Raw genomic sequence first — 22,704 nt, 5'->3', positions numbered from 1 at the left:
ATAATGCAGCTTGGGCATCTGTGGGCTAGATGACAATGCTAACTTAGCTCCTTCTTTCATCCAGATGCAGCCTGGAGAAAAAGATTCAAGAAAGAGCCTTGTCCCATCTACACCTTCTCCCCTCTTTCTTGTCTGCTACTGCATGAGTAGTTTTGGATTAGGTGCAGCTGGAAATAAAAAAGAAAAAAAAAATTTGAGCTGCCTGCAGCGTTTCATACTGTATGACTTCTGTTACACATTTGAAGTGTGTTGTTCTTCTCTCCATAACCTATTAGTACTCTTGTCCCTTTAATGCAATTTTTCTGTGAGGATTATCTCACTGGTAGAAAGAGACAAAGCTTTTCCATGTTGCAAGGAAGAGCACCTTGGTTGTCCTTCTCTTTCCTTACCCTGGACTGCAAGCAGAGCCTTGCCCTGAGTCCCAGAGGAGCTGCCTGTGGGTTGTCTCATGGAAATCAGTGTCTTTGTCAGCCCCACTGGGTAATTCTGTAGAAATGTTAACCTTTATCCATCCACAGCTAAAGCATTTTTAGGAGCAGCTGGCAGCATCTGCTCTGCAAGTTTAAGAAGAAGAAAGTGCATTTGTTAATGGTTGCACTTGGCTTCTCCCATTCTCTCCAACATGCAAGTTCAGAGAGGAAAAGTCAAAGTCTGCAGTTTAAAGCACCAGTTAAAAAACCCTATGGCATAACTGTTGTCATTATTCTGAGCTAAACAGTGAGTCATTGCACTGTGCTATATTTGAGTGAACAGTTCAGATGAGGGGTGGATGCTGGAGGATTGTACTTGGCCTTCTGTTTGGAGCTGACAAGTTCAGCAACATTGTTCAACAGTTTCAGAATAGTTTAGTTCCCTAAGGAAGAATGCATTTCCTGTCATAAATAAATCCATAAACTAAATGTTTCATGGTATTTCAGCTTTCTTTCATATGAGACATAGAGTGTTTTGGAAAAAAATGCCAGTATTTCCAAGGGATTTGTGACAGCCTTTTTCTGTTCAAATACCTCATTTAAATCTAAACTAGGGTAAAAGTAATTCAATGCAAATAATCCTCTTCAGAAACTTTATGTTGAATAATTTGAACTTTTTTAGCATAAAAATCTCCATATTTATATTGGATTTTGGTTTTGCTTTAGTATTTTAAAGAGAGAGGAGATGAGAGGCAAAAGCATTAGTTTTGAATGGAGTAGGAGGGAAAACAAAGCACAAATAATCTGAGGATGTTCAGTCCTGCCATGTGACCTATTTGATTGCAGCAATGAAAAGCAAGGGCAAAGTGGTATAAGGAAAAGTGGATTAGAATTTACAAGGATTTCTCCACCTGGCAGAACTTGGAGGGGCCAAAGTGATCATTATCCTGAAGGAAAACCTGATTTTTGTCTGGCTTTGGAGCCTCATTCCAGGAAAAGAATCTACCCTGAGAAGGAAGATGGGAAGAGATGTATTTCTGCGATCTCATTTTAGCCTCCTGCAAAAACTCCATAAAGCAAAAGCTCTGGATGTTTCTTGCTGAGATATAGTTTTCCTAGATGAATAAGATATTTCTTGACATTTAGCAAATATTCTAATACTTTCACCATTATTTTGATATCTAAAATGACAAAAACTGATTGTAACAAAGTTGTCAAAAATCACAAAATCGTAGAACAACCTTTAAGGTCGGAAAGGATTTCAGAAGATCAGCTGGTGCAACTTTTTGTGCCCAGATGACATTATTGACCACCCTGTCCAAGGACAGCTTGAACACCTCCACTGATGGGGACTTCACCACATCCCTAGGGATGTCGTTCCAGTGATTGATTGTTCTCACTGTAAAAAAAAATTAATTCTTATGTTGAGATGAAGCCTCTTCTGGTGCAAGTTGTACCTGTCACCCCTTGTCATGTCCATGAGTCCTCGGTGACATTCTGTCTTGTTTGTAGCTGCCCTTTAAGTACTGGAATACTGTCATGAGTTTCCTCCCTTAGGTGTCTCTTCTGCAGGGACGAAAGGCCCCACTCCTTCAGGCGTCCCTCACAGGACAGACTCTCCAGCATCATGACCATCTTTGTGTTTTTCCCTTGGACACTCCAATTTGTCTGTGTCCTTGCTGAGCAGCGGGGCCAGCGCTGGGCGCGGTGACAAAGGGTGAGCAGGGTGGGATGTTCAGGTCTCCATCTGTGCAGTGATGCCCCTGCGGATGCAGCCCAGGATCCAGCGTGCCTTTGCTGCTGCAGCAGGGCACTGCTGGCCCTGCCAGCTTGTCCACCAGGACCCCCAGATCCCTTCCAGCTAGGCTGCTTCCCAGCCAGCCATGCAGATCCAGACTTGACTGAGCTCGTTAGTTATTCTGGCCCAGGTAACAGGATGATAGGTTTACATTGGTAAAATTTGATGTTCATCTGAGAGACATAGCATGTTCTTTACAACAGTGTGTATTTTCACTTTTCTGTAGAGTTTAAATGGAAAGTGAGTAATTAAATCCCTATGTGCCTTTCTGAAAATTTGTCTTTTCTATCATCTCTCTTCAGAGTACCTGTTTTTCTTTCTGTGACAACTTACTTTGTTGTAGTAGGTCCATTTGTGCTGCATTTTAAAAAATGGATGAAAAAAATGAGTAAAAACCTTTACCAGAAGAAAAAGAGTCCTAAAAATAGGGAGATTTTTTAAACTGCCATACAGTTCTTTGGGAAAGGAACTAACTGCTGTTGTTACTGCTTTACTACTGTCATTTCTGCATAGTGGCGCCCACTCTGTAGCCACAAACAACACTTTGCAGAATTAGAGTTATTGTTCCCTTTGGGAACATCAATATGCTTTACGTAAAAGAAGCAGACTTTTACAAAACCTTAAATTGAAGAAGTCTTTTTTTTTTCTTGACTGATCTAGGACAGTGACAACAAATATATAGTATGAAATGACACATATATTTCCCTGTTATTCCAATAAGTGTTTCTGTGAGTTTTTTTAATAAATGCTATGATCTCAAGGTGTTATGATAGTCAGAAAATAATTGAGCTTTGTGGTTTGAAAATCAGGCATCTGGGGGCATTTCAGGTAGGACAATGAGAACCACTATAAAATCCAAACTTTAAAGTAGATAGTACACTCAAAAATTTGTATTTATAGTCCCTGTTTATAGAACTTTGATATTTTATTTGTTATTTCAGTTTGCATCTGTGTATGTTTTTTCATCTTTCCCAGTTTACAGCCCATCTTGCTTACTTAAAATGTTTTGAAAATGTGATCATCTCATAGCACACTGGTTGCTTGAACTTAGAGAAGAGCTTCATTCAGATGTCTTTTTGACCAAAATGCCTATTTATTTAATCAGATACGGTCCAGCGTTTATGGATAATTTCAAACCTGGTTTAGCTAACTATACATTTGTAAATGTAAGTGCTTTGGGGGCTGAACTCAGGTCCTTTTATTTGAGTAGAAAATCTTTTGCATTTAGCTGCCTTTGTTTAGACTTGGATTTTTTGAGGAGAAACTGTCATTTCAGTTCACAGATACTGAAAGGGATATAAATATAGAAAGAATGAACATTTTCTTCTCTATGTTACAAGTCTATTTGTCTTCAAGAATTTGCTCATGGTGGCTATTCTTAGCTTATATTCACCAAGACAACATGAAAATTAGTGACCCTTTTCCTACATAAACTCTGAAAAACTAATTAATTTAATTTCATTACATGCTAATTTTAGCATGGACAAAGTATTTTTGTAAGATGCAGAGTGACTGTTTCATTATTTTTAACTCCAAAATATTAGTCTCCTTTCACTTTGAATAATGACTTTTTCAAAGGTAAAATTAAAGACGACATGGAGGTCAAACTTAGGGGGTTTATTTCTGTATGTGTTTTTCACAAAACTTCACATCTCTTAGAAAATTATTTGATGTTCAAATTTTCAGTCTCACTTTTCTTAAACTTCAATGAGAAAAAAGCATGATTGTGTCCTGTTTAGCACTCCCTGGAACCTTTTCTCTATCATAACTAGGAAAAAAAACCTTCAAAGGCTTCAGTGAGTCCTTCATTTAACCCCATTTGTCTCCAGGGTACCATCCATTGCATACTGGGCTCTCTGTTATGTCTGCTTCCAAGGCCACACTACTGCACTAGATGCTCTTTTGGTCTGATTCAGTACAGTTGTTCTTACATTCTTATCTAATTTATTGCCTGTTCCTAGTCACAGATCTCTGCAGCTAAATGTCAACTCCTTTTTCTGAAGGAATGACATATTTAATAGCTAGGATAGCTCAGATAACAAAAGCTACAAAAATTCTGTTTGCTGTGACTGAGATCATGGTATCTATTTCAGTGTGGTTACCCTACAGATTTTTATACAATAGAATCATGGAATTATGGAATTGTTTAGGTAGGGAAAGACCTTTAAGATCATCAAGTCCAGCCATTATCACGGCACTGCCAAGTCCACCACTAGACCATGTTCTTGTGGTTTGTTTATACATTCCCATTTCCTCCTCAACAGACTCATAGGAAACTTATGAAATTGCTAGTCATAAAAATATTGAGTACACTATAACATTCTTCTTCTGTTCTCAGAGCTTTCATTACTTTGGAGCATTTGCCAAAGAATTCTTAGGCTTTTTGTTTTTCATGAGCTCTTCCTTGATGCTTGCCATTTGTTGCATTGTGTATATTGGATACCTAAATTATGTGATGTTCTGCTGTCTGGACAGAAGAAAAGCTTTAGAGGCATGAGAATGAATGGCAAATAGCTAAATAATGAAGTCTACTCTTGTTCACACACGAAGGCTATTGTTTACAGGAGATGAGATTAATTCTGCTAAGATCTGTTCCCTTGTGAACTCATTGAATAAGTTTTTTGGTCTGACTGTTGATGACTAAAAAGAAATGAACAGCCATTCAGAATCAGTGGGATTGTTTGCAAATGTACCTTTTGCAGAATGGAGGAAGGCTGTTCCCGCAGTAGAACTGTCTCTCCTGTTATGTCTTAACAAATTTAGGGAGCCACACTCTACAAACAATAATCTATAAGACAGTCTGAGTTTCCAGACTAATTTTCCAGAGTTTCCAGACTGATTTTCAGTAAGCATTGCATCCTGGATAGTGGTAATGTCGGGTTCCACTTCCCTTCACCTAGAATTGTGAGGTAGGTATATGTCATACTTGTTGCTGGTTTTGACAATTCTGTAATAATAGCCACCCAGGGTTTCTTTTTTTATATGGTTTTGGTGAAATATTTTGCTCACATTAAACCAAGATTTATTGTAAATGCATTCCTTTATGGGTTTTTAAAATAGATTAAGATTTCTGGTAAGAGAAATTGTTATTAGGAGTAGCCAGTGTTTGAGGGGAGTGGGGAGAACAAAGCTTAGCCTGTATGGCTTACATTAGGAAAAGGTAAATATCCCACACCCCATATGAGGGAGTACCATTAAGCCCCAAATAGAGTAATGGCTGTTCTTGAGCCTGTCATTGCTTTGTCATTTCAGTTTTGTTTCTCAGAAAAGATGTTTAAGAAGTGCAATGTGTACGAAACTGAATGTTTTTCTTGCTAACCCTAACAGCAAGAATCATCAATGCACAGCCCACATAACACTAATATTAAAATTAAATCTAAGCTTTAAACAATGTTTTGCAAGAGGAATCAAAAAGTGTTCTTGAGAAATTGGAAAGTGAGAAATAAATGCATGTTTTAGAATCTCTTGTATGCTCAGTGGGCATCTGAATCCCAAAAAATTACACTGTAAATACCTCTGTTTCGAGCTATGACCAAATTGCACCAGATGACTGCTTTTAGTTTTGTCTTCTGGAGACCAGAAAGCAATAGGGAACCCTAATGGCTTCCTGAAAGTTCTTCTGTGTATACATTCCTTCTCTCCTCCACAGAAATGGAAAAGGAACAAAAAGTCAATAGGATAAACAACTCTGAACAGCAAGCATAAGAACTGAATAGCAAGTTTACAGGCTGTAGAAAGCACTGAAATTTGAGGAATTTTCTGAGAGGCCTGTAATACCAGTTTTTCTGTTGCTTCCTTTCCAAGAACAGCAGCAAAGAGCAACTGTTAACTGGAATTGTGTCTTCCTCAGTAGGATGTGTGTCCGTGCATATGTGAATACATAGAGAGAGGGCATATAACCCTCTCTGGAAAGCATTCACTTGGATTCATTCTGCTTGCAAACATTGCTAAGCCCATCTCCTGATGTGTCATAGACTCTCACAACAGTGTTACGAATAATCAAGATGCAACCTCTTCCTGAGCATATTGACAATTTAGTTGGACAAGATTCCAAAATGACAGTGACTTGGGGTCTCTCATTAGTTTGGGTTAACAGAAGTTGATACCTTTATAGCCCATTACCATTGGAGGAATTACAGCTTTCCCATGGATACTGTGACACATCTGGAATTCTTACTGTTACATGAAAAACAGATGTGCATATTTTTCTGTTACTGCCATGTTTCACTCTGGACTTAGCATACCAAAACTTGACTGTCACTGGTCCCCTTGCTCCATGCTCCTCCTCTCCCATTCATTTTGCCTTGCCTTGAATTTTGCTTTTAAGTCATTTTCTGTGAGTGAGATTCTCTTTTGCTCAGTGTGGTTATGCTCAGACATATTAATTATGGCCTTTAGGATTTGTTAGCTACAGCATTTAGGATCACTGTGGCTTAGTATGGATGAACATATATTGTTGTCCTTGCCATGAATGCCTTGGGGAAGGCCTGTGTTTTATCTTGTGTCACAGCCTTAATCCACAAGTCCCTCTTCCCTTCCTAATTGCTGTTTTCATTAAACCCAGGCATCCTAAGCATCCCACAGCATACTGTCCACTCACCAGCTTGCATAGCTGTCTGCTGTCCTACACTGCCTTTGGCCCAAATCCTTTCCCAGGCACCTTTTGAGTCAGTGAGAGTTGAGTAACAAGGTTTGAACACTGCTCTGTGTGTAATGCAGATCTGCTGCAGCGTGCTGTCAGCTGTGGGTGTCAGCACAGGGCTAACTGGGTGGGAAAGCAGGGAGATAAATCATGTGCTTTGATGCTACCTTCTGTTTTAAACTCTCTAGGACTACACTGAGGTGACGTCAGAAGCACCACTTGTGACCCCCACAGAAATGGCACATTTTGAAAACTGTTACTTTTAGAAATCATTTTTGGGGAAGGTTTCTAGATGTCTCCTGGTTGAGCAGAACTGATTCCCATTCTTATGAAAAATATTTTAAAATTCATGAATTGCTTTATTTAAATAAAATCACGGATACGTAGAGGGGAAAAGGGACTCTTACTGTGGAGTTGGGTTGGGTTTATCATTACCTCATACTTAGAGCCAGGAGGGCAGACCAAGGAAAGAGGAGATGCAGCCAAATAAGCTGCCATCAATTAGTGCCTGAACAAAGGTTACAACAAAGCCTCCCTTCAGTCCCGTGAACATCTGAGGAGTCCACTCAGTGCATAGCTTTGAAAAATCTGCTGCAAAGAAAGATGACCAGAAATATGCTGGGACTCAGGGACAGGCAAATATCAGAGTTATCTGTTCTGGTTTGCTCCACTTAGTTTGAGCAGCCATAACAATCTAATGAGGGCATCACAGAACGTGGAACTCAGCAGAAGGTGATGTATTCTTACCTCAGAAGACTCAGAGCTGGTTGGAAGCAAGGAAGGCTGGAAAGCTATTATTCTTCATTTGCCATGTTCTGACAATGTTTTATGGGTGTTGAGCACTGCCATGGTTTGTGTCAGGATAGTCCTCCTTGGACTGACCCAGCAGCAGTGCTGTGATTCTCTGGCTATATTGGGTCAGATCTGAACAAGTTGATCTTAGCACAGCTTGGAGTCTGTGTGCCTCACTGAAATGTGCAGTGCAGGTAATAGCTTTAAAGGTATTCAAATTTTAAAATAGCCTTTCTCAGTGTGGCAGAAATTAGAGATACAAAGAACTTGTGTTTGCTTGGCAAAATTTCCTTGTGAATAATGTGGAAGTGTACTTCCTTGTTAGCAGGCTCTTCACACATAAGCATAATTTGTAAAAAAATCTGCGTGTCTGTTGAGATACATTGTTCTATGATTTAGACAGACATTAATAAAACGCACACTTTATTGCTTCTGTTTGCTCAAATTTGCTTATTAAGTTCAGCTGCATGAATTTGGATGGTTTTTGATTTGAAGAAAGCTTCTATTTATTTCTATAGAAATTAATTTATTTATTTCAGAGAAAAGGAAGAGTTTTCATTACTCTTCCCACAATTCTACAATAGGGAATGGTGTCTGTGGAAAATGTAGTCTGAACATTATTCATCTTTCCCATGGGGATTACTAGAAGTAAATTATGATTCTCTGAATTTGCTTACAAACCAAGATCAATTTCTAAGTAACACTAAATGAAGAAAAATTGTGGTGATTTATCAGACACAGTCCACTGTAGTAGCTGCTTTATAATGAGCTTTGAGACACACCATAATGCAGTCTTTTGTTGCAAATATCTTTTGTACACACACTGCCTACCTTTTATGAATTAATTGGAATTTAACATGCTACAGCTTTGAAGTATATGAAGCCAAACCTTAATGTGGGAAGCTTCTGGGATTTAAACACTTTTGCAATGAGAAATCTTAAATATGTTTTGACTAATTTCATTCAAGGATCATCTACAGCATTTTTATGTAAGTGAATCTCTTAATTTCATGAGCCTTACCACTCTAATTAAAAGTTACATTTCAGTCCTTAGAACATTTCTAAGAGACCCATAACTTTTTTACTTGGTAATATATTTATTCTTATAGCATGTCAGTTACTGACTAGAATTTTAGCACCTACATTTTTAAATTCATGATCACAGGCTTGAAAAGTCAATGGAAAGTAGTTAGTTTTGCTGTTGCCACTGTCACTCATGGCACAATAAGTGTGCCAGCTCTTCAAGTAGATCACTGCAACAGAAAAGGATTGGTGGATTAATGGAGTTTGTGCTGAGGCCCTTCCATCTATACTTAATGTTTTTGAGATTTTTACTTGAAGTGATTTTGTTCCTCATACTAAATGTCTCTACCATACTAAATGCCTCCACAGATCTGAAAGATCAAATGTTGATTTACAAACTGATATGCCTCTAAAGGTTTGTCTTAACTTTGGTGTACATCTTGAGAAGAGCTACTGCTTTAATTTTCTTTAACAAGGTTCTATTTTATGCAGAACAAACCATTTCTTGAAGTGAAGCAATGTAAAGTAAATAGGGGCACTTGGGGCAGGTGCTTCAAAACCATGTGGAATGGTTTAAAAGCACAACCACTAAGTTGTACTTTGGAGGTTGCTGCCCTTTAGTGAGGTGATTGTTCCTGTCATTCTCATGGAGGCTGAATGTGCAGCTGCCAAAGTGTTTCCTGTGAAAGGGTTTGTTTTGTTAGTTATCCACAGGAAGCTTAGCTGTGATCATGAGGAGCAGACCAATGCCAAAATAACATGACTAGATATGATTGCAGTGTAGTAACAGAACTGAGAATTCATCATGCAAGGATGACTGTCTAAAACTTTTGTTTTCTAATACAAATGTTTTCTGTCAAGCTTGCACTGTTTTGCTATTCATGGGTGTGCTTGTTACTGCAAAGTATGTTGTTGACATTGATCATTGTATGATTATCACAGAAAGGATGTTAAATATCTGAGTTTATAGCATGAGTAAAATGGGTTCAACACTGCTGCTGTCTACATTTTTTTTTAGTTTTAGTAAAATTCTAAAGACAATGTGAACGAAGGTACACAATTTCTCTTTGAGCTGAAATTCAAAATTCTGTTTTTTTAAGTGGTTTCAGAACATTAAAAAATATTTCTCCCACCCCATCTGTTCTTAAGGATGACAGGAAAACAGACTTTGCAGCTGTCATTTGAAACCCTCAAATGTAACACCACTTTTTAATTAGTTGTCCTTCAATGCAGTATGATGTTAGAGTTAAAAAAGACACACATATGTTAATAGATCCTGTCCATCTTCCAGTCAACATCCTCACAATGTGTTTTCCAGTGTTTCAGTAGTGCCATAATGAAATGATGTAACTTAGCACATTTACCTCAAAAACTTGTCACTGTCATACAGTACGGTCTGTATAGGCCTAGATAAGCTGGATATTCACCTATGTCTTCATTTCAATTGTATTATTTTATACATCCTTCTTTGATATGAACATCTTGCACATACTGGTAGATGATTATCACACTTCCCCTATTGAGGAATAATTAACCAAGCTGTAAGCATTTACAGATTTTTAGTTTCCCTCTAATTAAATCCTTTCTGAAGAGATTCTTGATCTTTTCAGAAATCACAGCTGTTGACAGTATCTAGGTTTTAACTTAATAGGCTTAGTGAATTATGTAGGAATATAAATAAATAAAATTATATAGGTGTCAGATGATGTTTATAACCCCAGATTACTTCTTTCATGTGATAAGATTGCAGGCTATCTCAAGTTCATTTTGATCTTCACTCAGAATTTCCCAGCTTTCTCTCTTAAATTGTGTATATTTAATTCAGAGTATATTTCTAGATGCATTCAGTTTGCAGGATCCATTTTCTTGCATTGTGTGTTGTTTATTGCAGATCATTAACAAATACAATAAATAAAAATAGATTATGCTGAATTTTATTTATTACACACAACTATGAGTGAGATTTCATCTACTTTATTTCATTTATCCACAAATTTCAACTCATGTTAAATACAAATAAAAATTATCAAATTTTCATGATATAATATTCACAGTTGTCTTCCTCTCAGACACACTGAAAAAGAACAAGGCACCAAAAAAATAAAGGAATTCTTTTTAATGAAAACACATCTTGCATCATTTGGGAAGAAAGGAATAAAGAATGAGACTTAGAGCTAAGGGACTTGTCAGAAAAGGTTGCACCAAGAGAGGTTCTTTGCCCACTTCTTGGTTGAAGAATTTGACTGGAAAAGTTTCAAATAAAGCATAATCAGTTGGGAGCAACAGCAGGAAAGAAGCAAGCAATGAGAATGCTGGATAAGCAGAATCCAGGGCTGGGGGTCTGTGCCCCTTAGCAGCCAAATGCACCCAGTTGGTGTTATTAAAGGTTGGCTGGAGAGCAGTGACAAACAAGGAAGTTATAGATATGCCATGCTACCATCTTCTACTGCCTCCCAAACTAGATTAGTTTTACATTTTCAAAAGAACATGCATGGGTAATTGAGATTTAAAGTCTCTGGCTTTCTTTTCTGGTCATACTCACACAAATAATAGCATAAGTATGCTTAATTTTTTTTCTGTATGTTTGTGGATTATAGAAATAGAAATTAATTGATAAAAGCTGGTGAAGATGGGCAGAGATAATCTTGGCTATGCATATTAATGTTTAAATTTTTCAATTGCAAACTGCATAACCCACAGAAAAGAAATTATTATAATAATTGCATTAAGATTGCTATTTTTTATGGAAATTACAAGCCAAAAACCACTGTATGTGTTGCCATGCTTTGTTCTTTGTCAGTGTGTCTCTGAGAGAGGGATGAGTGTTAGACACAGTGGGAGAGATCATTGAATGAAATGAAGGAAAGTCATTAGACTGAACATTGAAATCTTTCCTTCCCATAAGTGATTCACCTTCATCTGAGAGCAATTAGTCTTTGTTTGGGTTTTATCATATTCTTGACATCATCAGGCATTCATTTGCTAATTTTTTGAAAATAAGATCAAAGTCTTTCTAGTCATGAAAACACCAGAAATTCAAATTTATCCTGAATCGTCTTCTTTAAATTATAGTGCAGTTAAGAATTTTCTCTGAAGCAATTTAAAAAGTGAAATAGTATCGCATTCCTATTCATGGTACATCTGATGTTGAATAACAATCAGATATTGCTTGTAGATTTCCACCTTAAATATAGGAATAGAAAATGTTTCATTTTGTATGAGTTGCATACAAAAGAGTGATTTTTCATTCATTTCATTAACCATTTTATTTACAAAAGTCCTTTTTTAAACCTAGATTTTCAGTGAAGGTAACAAAATTGTACAGAATACTTTTGAGTTCTGATCCTAGCTTTTGTTATGATTTGTTTTGTAGTGTCAAGAAAGTTTGATTGACTTGCTGAAATGCTGTCTATACAGGAATCAGGAGACTCACTAAATGCTTAGATAATTTGCTAAAATCCTCAGTTCAGTGCAAACCAGCTGCCTTTCTCTTTGTGCTAATTCCCTTTGTTGTATGCAGAAGTTATTCACAACTGTCTGGATTTGCTGTCTGAAAGACTTCAGAAAAATCATTTTATGTGAATGTGTATTTTGAGCTCACTGAGGAGGAATTCACTTTCCCTGCAAAGGTCTGCAGCTTTGTGATGGTGAAGTACAAAGGGCAATAAGGAGTATTAATAAACCCCTTCCCAATTATAGCCAAGGTGAAGTCTTTTAGTCCCTTGTTTATAGATCTGTGCAGTCACAGAGCCTCATTTCCCTTTGTATGCAAACTCCACTGCCAGCTGTCGAGGTTTGCTCCTGGCTTAAGAGTTGGGTAAGTTTTGCAAAAATTATTGTCATCATCTCACATTGTCTTGTGTTCAGTCTGTAGAAATTGCAGTTCTTAAAATCAAACTCATGAACAAGCAAAGGAACGCAACAGCATTATCATTATAGAGTAAGGTGCTAATGGTTATCTAATACAGTGAGCTGTTCAAACATTGGAACCTATAAGGTATAAAATATCTGTATGTCCCAGCTGTCATGTGGAAACTTTCTTTACTTTACAGGCAGATTTATATTTATTTTTGATTTGAGCATGAGAACAAGTTGTAATGTTGCACATTTAGTATTCATTTAGTATTTGCATTTAGTATTCAAGTCTCTGTGATTGTAGCAGTGCCTTAAGTTTCTCTACAAAGAAGCAAACTATTTTTTAGCTATTAAAGCCTGCAATTCTACACAGTCTTTATACAAAGCTTGCCTTAGCCTTTTATCTTTCATGTGGTCATTCCTTGATTGACTGTTTCAAAAGAGGGCATAAATTGACTTTTTTCAGGTATTTCTCTATATCACAGAGTCACAGAATCACACACTTCTCAGTCTAACAGACAATACAGCCAATTAAATGGTTCAAGAAATGACTGGATGTGAAACTTAGTCTGTGGTCTAGTTGACAAGGTGGTGATCAGCCAAAGGTTGGTTGGACTCAACAATCTGAGAGGTCTTTTTCAACATAAATGACTGTTAGACTGAGAAGTGATGAAGGAAGCAGTCTGTCTGCTTTTCCCAACTTAAGAAAAGATACATTTTTAAAACCTGACCCACTGTTTTTTTTGGGGTTTTTTATCATGTCTACTGTGTCCATATGGAGCAGGGAGTTTATCAATTTTTTATTTTGATTATATCTGCCTTGGTGCTGATTGCAAGAAGCTGGTGCATCCAGTAGAAACTACAGGCTTAAAATGTATCTCCTCTTCGTGCAAAAAGTATCAACATACCTTGTGGTGGTAGAGGTTTAAATGATTAATTTCATTAATAGTGTGGAAGCCATTGGGAAGACTCTGATACATCATTATTGTAGAGGCTAGATAAGGTTGCTTCTAGTAGTAAAACTGTAAGATTGTTGCAGATCAGTGGTTCTGTTTAGAAGCTGCTATGATCCTTGTTGATTGGTTCCAAGCTCTTCCCAAAGCAGATCAGTCTGGCTTTCATTGATGTATAAGAACATGTCCTGTGGTCAAAAGATGAAGCGTGACTCTGCCATTGAAAGGTCATTTCAAAGGCTGCAGGCTAGATTCAAAGACCATTGCATTAAAACATCTGAAGAAATTTCTGCAGTTCTACAAATAGAGTGATCTTCTGATGGGGTCCCATCCATCAACACCAGTATTTTTGATGATTTATGCGCAAGAGTGTGGCTCATTTTACATAAAGGTAAAAGTGTGTCAACTTTGCCAGGCTGAGAGTTGATTTCATCTCACCTTTCTTCAGCTGTCTGTTTATGAGGTGTCCAGGTTAAACTTAAAATTAAATGTCCCTCTCTGTTCCACCAGGAGAATTAAGACAGGTTCAGGAGTGGATGATTCAGCCTCTTCTGTGTGCCAATTTTAAAATATGAAGAATTGCAGCCCTGAGGTTATTTACCTCCTGTTTATCAGGAGTCTAAAAACCTAACTTAAATGAGGCTGGCTAACTTCTAGGTCGCTGCAATTAGATGAAATTTACCTTAAATTACTAAATTAGGAAAAGTATCAAATGTTGATACTTGAGGTTAAAACACTTAGGTCAGACTTTTTTTTTAAATAGAGTTTTTTTTTTCTCTTAAATATTTTGAGCATGTGTCATTTATCCTTGTTAAAGTATCACCCAATCCATTCAGTATATGTCATATGATGGCACTGTGAGACAAAGATGTCCTCCTACACCAGGGATCAAAGAGAACTTTCTGATGAATATTTTTCTTTTTTGGGTGTCAGTGGTGGGGAGGCTGGGAAAAATCCTCCACTGTTATGTGGGCTTGTATAAGTGATTAGCTCTTTTTTAAGTGCCTGAACACACAGGTTCACATAGTAATTAAATTCCTACTGTGGAAATTACTATTTAAAGAAAACAATAAAAGGTGGTTTTGATTAAATGCCCCATCAACAATGAAATGCAATGTTTTATTGGTGAGTGAGAAGCAGCTCATGAAAAGGCACATTAACTTTAATGTTTTTTCTTTGGAACTGTAGGGGAAGGATACAGGTTTTATTTTCCTGTTTAGCAGCTCTGAAAATTCTCATTTACGTCATTTAACACCCACCTCTCCACTCAAAACCCCCTCCAGTAAATAATTTCAGGTCAGAAGTTTCCTTACAGATGACCCAAATCTTCTTCTAACCTAGACACTGAGCAGTTCCATACTGAATTCACATGATCCCATTTGGCTCAAAAATAGCTTGCCCCAGTGTAAATTTTCCTTTGATGCTAGAACTCATGAGCTCCCAAAACTAGTCTGAGTCTTCATTTTTGTTTTTACTTCATTTAATTCTACCTCATACTGCTGATGGAGACTCACAGGTGTATAATTTCTCAACACAGGTTATGAAATATGGAGTTGTGAAATAAAGGAAGCTGCAAGGAGCCTCTGGAGGTTAAGTAATCCAACCACTATTCAAAGCAGGGCTAGCTTAGCTCATGGCAGAAGAACTTCAAGGGAAAGAGAGAACTAATTTCATCCTTCAAGTCTGGGGCTTCTTTATGTAGAAATGATTCATAGCGCCTTTTCCCACATTCAGTAGAAGTGACTGTATGCCAAGACCATAGCCCAGGGATGTACATATGCAAAGTGCATCACATTGGTTATAATTTAATTGCATCTTTTTTGCACAAACCACATGATTACCTTACCCAATAACTACTTAAAATGGATTTATTGATCCCAAGGCATTCACTCTTATTAGTTTATTACCTTATTTTTCTTTGTATAATTTGCTGTGTAATTTGCTTCAGATGGGTTGAATAATTCTTTGAGTGAAAAATCTAGGAAATTCTGATTAGTAAAGAAGTTAAGTGTTTATTTCTCCAAATGATATTCAAATGGGAGGGAGGGATGGGGGGGAATGTATTCTGTAGTTTAGTTCTATAGAACACCTTGTGAAATTCAAGTGATCTAAATTTTCCTCTGAGCAGGTCTGTTCCTTGGCAACAATTCTGTAGTGAGCTGTACTGTCATATGTCCCTTTCCAGAAAGGCACTGTGATATTTATAAATCTATCTAAGAATACAGATAACCCACACACTAAAGCATATGTCAGGACGTAGCTGTCAGTCCTATCAACCTGCAGTCCTCTGAAGGAGCAGAAAGGCACATTGACTCACTGGTGTGGGGCCCTGATTTTAGACCTCTGAGCTCTGGAGAGTCTGTTTTACATTAAGACATTTTACAAGTAAATCTCCCTGTGCAAGGAATTTGTTGGGATTTACAGATAGCGCTGCTGTAGAAGCTGCTAGAAAATATTAGAGCAGAAAACACCCTACAGAATTTGGCAGATTCTGTTTGAAATAATCTGGCTCAGTGTCATGGGCTAATAGCTAAGACACCATGCAAGAGGTGAATTTTTCCTTTTTGAAGGACACTGCAAGGACAGAAGGGAGAAGGTCCATACTGAAACACGGAGTGTCAATCAGTATATTAGGCCAGAAAGTGAGGAGTGCTTTTGTCTAAGAAATGTTACTGTATAGATACTAATGTACATTGTTGAGGCAGAGACCAAAAGTCCTGATCCAGCAGAATGCTTTCTATTGTATTTAATTGCTTTTCTGGCTTGGGCCATCCGTGTGCCTGGAACTCTTTTCATGCAGCTGCTGCCTTGTGCCAGCCCTGAGCTCTGCTCAGCTTAGCACAAAGTCTTGAGCAGCTGTCAGTCAGTCACGTTATTGAGGCTTGAAAAGCTCCAGGTTGGCAGAGCGGGGGATCACTTCTGCCTGTGGTTGTTTTCCAAGCTGTGTCACCTACTTCCCAGCCTGCCCTCTCTCCTTCATCTGTGTCTGTGCAAGGCAGACAGTTCTGAGAAAATGGATTCTGTGTCCTTCTGGATGCAGTTAACCTGTGAGACAACTGAGACTTCTCTTTCTAGCATGGCAGTGTGTTTTTCAGAGTGTGAGAGCTGTTTATTAAGGTCCTTCTTTCAGTGTGTGGTGCAAAAAAAGAATGCATGCTGAAATGTTACTCTAATTCATATTTGGGGAGGAACTGAACATCAAACACCTTTTCTCTACAAAAAGAATTTCTTTTGGCTCAGGAAATCCCTGAACTAAAAGTTTCTGGTTGCAGAGAGAGAACTTTGGAAATGAGCATGTTTTTTCACCCTGTGCTTATCAGAAGACAGGTTGCGTAGTTACCTTTAGTGTGAGTTGGAAAGTCTGCTTGCATGTTTTAGTATCAACTACTCTTTACTGGAAGACAAAAATAAAGGTACCCACAGCATCTTCTTCTTCCTACTTTTCCCTTCAGTTTATTAAATAATCCCTTTATTAATTAGACCACAGAAAAATGGTTCAAGCTGTAATGTTTCCTGAAAGGAAAAGTAAGCCGGTTTTAAATTATTCCTCAAGCTTCTTATGTACATGGTGCTGTGCAAAAATATTTGCAGTCCTTTTCTTTTCAACTCAGAAATCATTCTTCACAGTCATACCCTTATGCAATTCTCCATGCTATTGCCTATTAGTCTTTTTTTTTTTAATAAAGCATGAATTATGCTTTTTAAAATAGATTTGTAAGCCCATACCAAAAATTGCAAATATTTTTGCTCAGCACCATGTACATATGAAGCTTGAGGAATAATTTGAAACCTGTTTAATTTTCCTTTCAGAAATCATTACAGTTTGAACGATTTTTCTGTGGTCTAATTAATAAAGAATTGTTTTAAATCTTGTAGTGCAATGTCTCAGTTTTGACTGAAGAGAAATAAGGTTAATGTATTCTATTGCTTATCAATACGCAAACATATATTGGTCAAAAAATTTTGGATTTGAGGAGGTTTTCAAAAACATTATTGAGTAAGCAAGTGCTACTTCTCCGACTGTCTTTCCACTTGCATTTAATTTTTGTCTTGAAAATTATGTGGAGAAATACAGAAAGAGGAAGGAGAATACATTTTTCGAAAAGGTTTCAAAAGAGAAAAAACTCAAGAGCTTTGACCATAATGAAAATGACTGGATTTTCTTTTTTTTTTTTTTTTTTTTGAGAGTACTGATTAACAGAAAAAGCTATTAAGAAGCAAATTAGCAATGATTAAATTTACTTCAGGCATGCCACTGCATTCATTTACTGTTATTAAAATACTTTTGCCACTTGCCTATAAGGTTAATTTTAGATGGGTTGTTTAGAATTTTCAGTGTTGCATTTACTCTCATCTCAGTTGGAATAGGCTTTATTTTGATGTAAGAGTATAGTTTTCAGTATCGTGCCTAAGAAGGCATTCAGGCAATTGCAAGTAATTGAAATTGAAGGGCAGATAAAAAAAGAAACAAAACTAAACAAAGCAAAACCCCCAGTTCTTCTGGATATAAAAGAGGAAAATAATGCTTTGGCAATGAGGAGGTGTAAAGAAGTAACATACATTTTTTTCAGATTTGGGACATCAGAAGAATTCAGTAACAGAATGTTCAGTTCATAAAAAGAACAAATATTTTTGTGTTGTTCATCCTTGTTCCTGTTTGTTCTTGACTTTCCTCTTGCAGTCTAGTCTGCACTATCAGCTCTCACTGATACCACTTCTGGCACATTTCCACTGCTCATTTTAGATGGTGACCAGTGCTTCTCATCTTTCTCATCTTTCTTTATTAATCTTCTTCTTTATCTCTGCTAAACAAAATCACTATCCTTCTGGTCACTCAGGTATCAGAAATTTCTGCTCTTTGTGCCTTATCCAGTAAAAAATATTCAAATACTGCTACTTTCTTAATACAAGCTTTGGAAGCTTCTTTGGCTTCACACATAGCCACATCTTTCCTCTCACATTGCATTGGTCAATGCAGGCTGCTTTTCTTTTACACCTCTGACTCATCAGCTTTTCTCCATTTCACTATTACCACAGCTCTTGCAGAGATCAGATCTGTTAATCTTTCTTTCTTGTTTTTCATTGCACTCATTTCAAGTTGTCCCTCTTCATCTAAAACATCTCTCACAGGTCTCTCAGTATTTTTCCCACCTGTTCGTGTCGGTTTTGCCATTGTGCCTTCCAGGATAATGCTTTAGAAATGTCTGGCTTTTGTGGGTATCTTCACTGTTCCTTACCTCTTGGAGGAATGATATTTACTGGTTGTTTTTTTTCACAGCTGTCTTCTCTTTGTGATAGTTTCCAAAGAGTCACCTTTCCATTTGTGTGCACAATGCATCTGAATTTGCATCAGCTAAAACTTCCCTATTATCTTTAGCCAAATAATTAAGGACATACAAAGGAACAGTTGGTACAGGTGAAAACTATGCATTTTATTAAAAATGTTCCATTTAAGACAGTTAATAAATGTATAATTTGTAGTACACGTATATTTAAAGGAATAAACAGTTATGATAGACAAAAATTGCATCCTAGTGTTGTCACCTCATTTTCACTTTCTGTGCTATTTTTAATATTTAATGGTGACTGTTGTGAGAGAGCGCTGATAAGGGCTACATGTACAATATAGCCTGGGAACTGTAACTTTATTTGTGTAACTGTTGTTGGTATTGTTCTAAGTTGTGTGGTCTAGGCAGATTTTCTTTACTGCAAGGGTAATGTGAAAGGTTGATGTGCCCCAGTAAGTGCCTTCTTGTTAATAATTTGATCACACTTTTTTTTTTTCCTTTGTAAAAGAGCCTGAAGCTGTTAACACAACAGTTTTCAACTCTGTGAGGAAAAGACCAGAACAACGAATCTGCAAATGAAGTAAAATCTTGAAAAGACACTTTTAAGTAAACATATTTCTCTAAAAATATGGTCTAATATAGGACCAATATAACGGTTATTCTTGGTATAATAAGGCACACGAAGGAATACTTTATGAGCATCAGTGTTTGCAGGCTCTTTTCTTGTAGAGAGCTATATAATAAAGCATATGTGGAGCTTTATTGTGAACCATTCATAGTGTAATTTATGTCTAAGTTTTATTGAGAAAGCCTACATCAACTTTCTTCTGCCAAATGAAAACTTCAGGTTTTGACTCTCTCTATGCAGTTTAACCTGTATTTGTGAGACAATATCTACCTTTTTCAATTGTAGGAGCAAGTGTTTTTTAAAAATCTCTTAAGATAGTACAGAAGAACTCTTATGTCTGCCACTGAAGCACTGAGTAATAAAAAACTATGTGGCCATATAAAAGGAAGCAATGAAAAGGAAACAATGAAAGTAACAAAACAACCAACAATAACTTCAGCTTTCACTGCATATATTGCAAAAGCAAATTTTATTTCCTTAGTATGTTTTTTACTGTCATATTTTCCATCCTCTCTAATGTATACTTTTATTCCTGTGTTTTTAGAGGAAAACAAGGCTAATACTTTTCCTTACAGTTTCAATCTGGCCTTTACATGTGATTGAATGTACTGTGGAAGAGGTCACAGCACACAGTTAATTTGTGATTTTTAAATAAACAGGCAGAGTAGCAATGGAACAAATGAGTTTCATTAGCTCTGTTCCTAAAATTATGTACAAAGTGACTACATCACCTCCCATCTCACAAGAACAAGACATTGTAAATAGGTTGTTTATTATTTATTGAAAGGATGCTCGTTGTTGTGTGAGCAAAACTTCCTGCTCATAGTCTTTCACTGAGGGCAGGTACTGACCTCACCTACAGGGAGAACAGCTGTTTACCCAACTCATGGCTGCAGGAGCACTTTTTTCCACTGGTAATGGGCAGTGGAGTTTAAATGTATGTTGTAGCAAAAGCAGGAAATCTTATTGCTCCAAAAGATGACCAAAATAACCCAAGTGTTATGAATTTGCACAAATGTTAGCAGGCAAACTAAGTTAGTGGATGCTTCCCAGCCCTATGGAAGAGAGGATTTGAAGGATTTCTGTGTCTGACTTCCAAACCATAGTAAAGGTTTGAAAGTTTGATTCAAGTGAACTTTTTAACTTAAAGAATCACTAAAGTGATTCTTATCACAGATTTAAAAAAGAAAAAAGAAGGAGAGAGGAACAAAAAAAACAAAGAACCTAGTCTGTAATTAACAATCTTGTTGTGAAGATTGAGGGTTTTAGGCTTCCTGTGAGAATGTTGTAAGTAGTATCAAATGCAGAACATGTCCTTAGATTATGCAGGAGCTTACTGTATAGCAGATATAATTCTGAACCCATTGTCTGTGACGCATAGGAGAGGAACAAAATTAGAAGAGTGCTTAGCTGCATGATGGAAGTCTTGGGCATGTGGGAAGAACCATAGTCAGTGAAATAATGTGGGGTCCCACATGTTCTTAGAACTTCATGGACACCAATGTTATCAAATGCTGGCATTTTCTTTACATAAAAAAGGAGTAAAAATGATTTTTTTTTAAATTTGTATTTGAGTCCATATGTATTTTTTATTAAAAAATTAGGGACTGATGGACAAAAGGACAGTGCAATAACTGTGAGTTAAGTAAGTAAAAGGACCATATTGAGTACGGTGTTAGGTAAGTCACTCATTCTTACCCCATCAGACCCTCTTAGTAGCTGCTATTTATTTCCTTCACCTTAAGTTTTGCAGCAGTCCAGTTGCTATGAGCAAGAGTATCCTCAGAAGATATAAATATCTTCTTTTTAATTTTTAACTGTTATAAAGTTAACAAGAGAAAAAGACTTCCCTATCTGTAAAAATCATTTTCTTGGCAAACACAATTGTTAGCTAAAATGCATGCAGAATAAATCTCTGATTATTCATTCTGAAGTAAACTTGGATGGTGACTCTGAGCTGTACAGGTCTATGCAATTGCCAGGTCTCAGACAGTTACAGGGAATGATTGCTGAAATAGTCGCATGGGTTTTTTAATTTGCTGGGGATTTATTCCTCCTTATTTTGAGAAGGATACAATTACCTTTAAAATCATTGGTGCCTCAGTCCTCAGCATGCTCACCACTGCAATATCTCTCTGTCTGACAAAGTGATAAAGACCTTAGACCTTGAAGAGTTTGGAAGAAAAATATGGAGGAGATAAAACTTAACTACTCTTCTTGCCAGTTTGAGAAAAACTGGCTATTACTTCAAAGCCTGTGTTAGAAGTGGTGGCAAAAATAACCTCTGTAATGTATTTATTTGTGTAATTAGATGGCTGATGTTGCAGTAGTTCTGGATGATCCCAACCTATTCTGTTCATGATCTCTATTTTGACTGTCACAGTCTCCAGCAAATGTGCACAGAAGAAAATTGTTTTAGTGAAAAGATAATAATATTTTTGTTCTTCTTTCTTTTAACTGCATCTGATCTAAGCTAGAAGAATAGAATAGAGTCTGGTTTTTTTCCACTTCACTCTTTCTTCTTTAGTTTACTCTTTATTTGAAAGGGTTGCTTGTAGCTGAGTGCTAATGACATTGCCCTTGGTGGCCCAGGAGGGGCAGCCTGACGTGGATCTCATGTGTTTTTCCAGATGAGGATAGGCATTCACTCAGGTTCGGTGCTGGCCGGCGTCGTCGGTGTGAGAATGCCGCGCTATTGCCTCTTTGGGAACAACGTCACCCTGGCGAGCAAGTTCGAGTCAGGGAGTCACCCACGCCGCATCAACGTCAGTCCCACCACATACCAGTAAGTCCTCTTCACCCTTTCTTTCCTGTTGTTTTTGTTCCAGCCTGTTTCCAGTTCCAGTTCCTGTAACATGCTCTGTCCTCAACACACAGAATTCAACAGAAAGTTGGTAGGGCATTGGGACAGAGGAAGGAGGCATTGTGTGGGGATGTCTGTCTTCTGTTTGCAGGTTTGTATCAGAGTGTGCAAAAAAGTCAGGCATTGGAGGCAAGGAAGCACAACAGAAAAGTCAGCCATTCCTGCTAAAAATAATATGTAACAGAAGAAGTGGAGATATCTCCTAAAGTGAGGTAGTTTTATGCACTATTGCAGCTTTTGACTGGGGATTTGGGTTCCACCTGCTAAACACAGTTTTCATGAAAGAAAGCACACTCCCATTGTCTCAGAAGGAAGTCGTATTTTGCCAGTAAGGCCAAGAGATTACAAAGAGATTTAATGTTTTCTTGAAGACAAAATTTCTTATTTAGCACTGTAAAGACGCACTTGATAGAAGCATGCTTATAATGTAGGAAAAAAGATTGAAAATGGCA

The 22,704-nt window shown here is 37.2% G+C and overlaps 1 protein-coding gene across 1 annotated transcript in view; it reads left to right on the top strand.

Moving 5' to 3' along the window:
* The window catches only part of GUCY1A2 (guanylate cyclase 1 soluble subunit alpha 2), a 137,050-nt gene that overhangs the window by 102,029 nt on the left and 12,317 nt on the right, over positions 1 to 22,704 (top strand). The window contains exon 7 of the mRNA XM_058825719.1: positions 22,020 to 22,174. Coding sequence (XP_058681702.1) covers positions 22,020 to 22,174 — 155 coding nt within the window. The remainder of the gene's footprint in view (positions 1 to 22,019; positions 22,175 to 22,704) is intronic.

This window comes from Ammospiza caudacuta, chromosome 2 (assembly GCF_027887145.1).
Source record: "Ammospiza caudacuta isolate bAmmCau1 chromosome 2, bAmmCau1.pri, whole genome shotgun sequence".
NCBI classification, from domain to species: Eukaryota; Metazoa; Chordata; class Aves; order Passeriformes; family Passerellidae; genus Ammospiza; species Ammospiza caudacuta.
The sequence above is the reverse complement of the archived record's forward strand: the minus strand, read 5'-3'. Positions and strand labels throughout refer to the sequence as shown.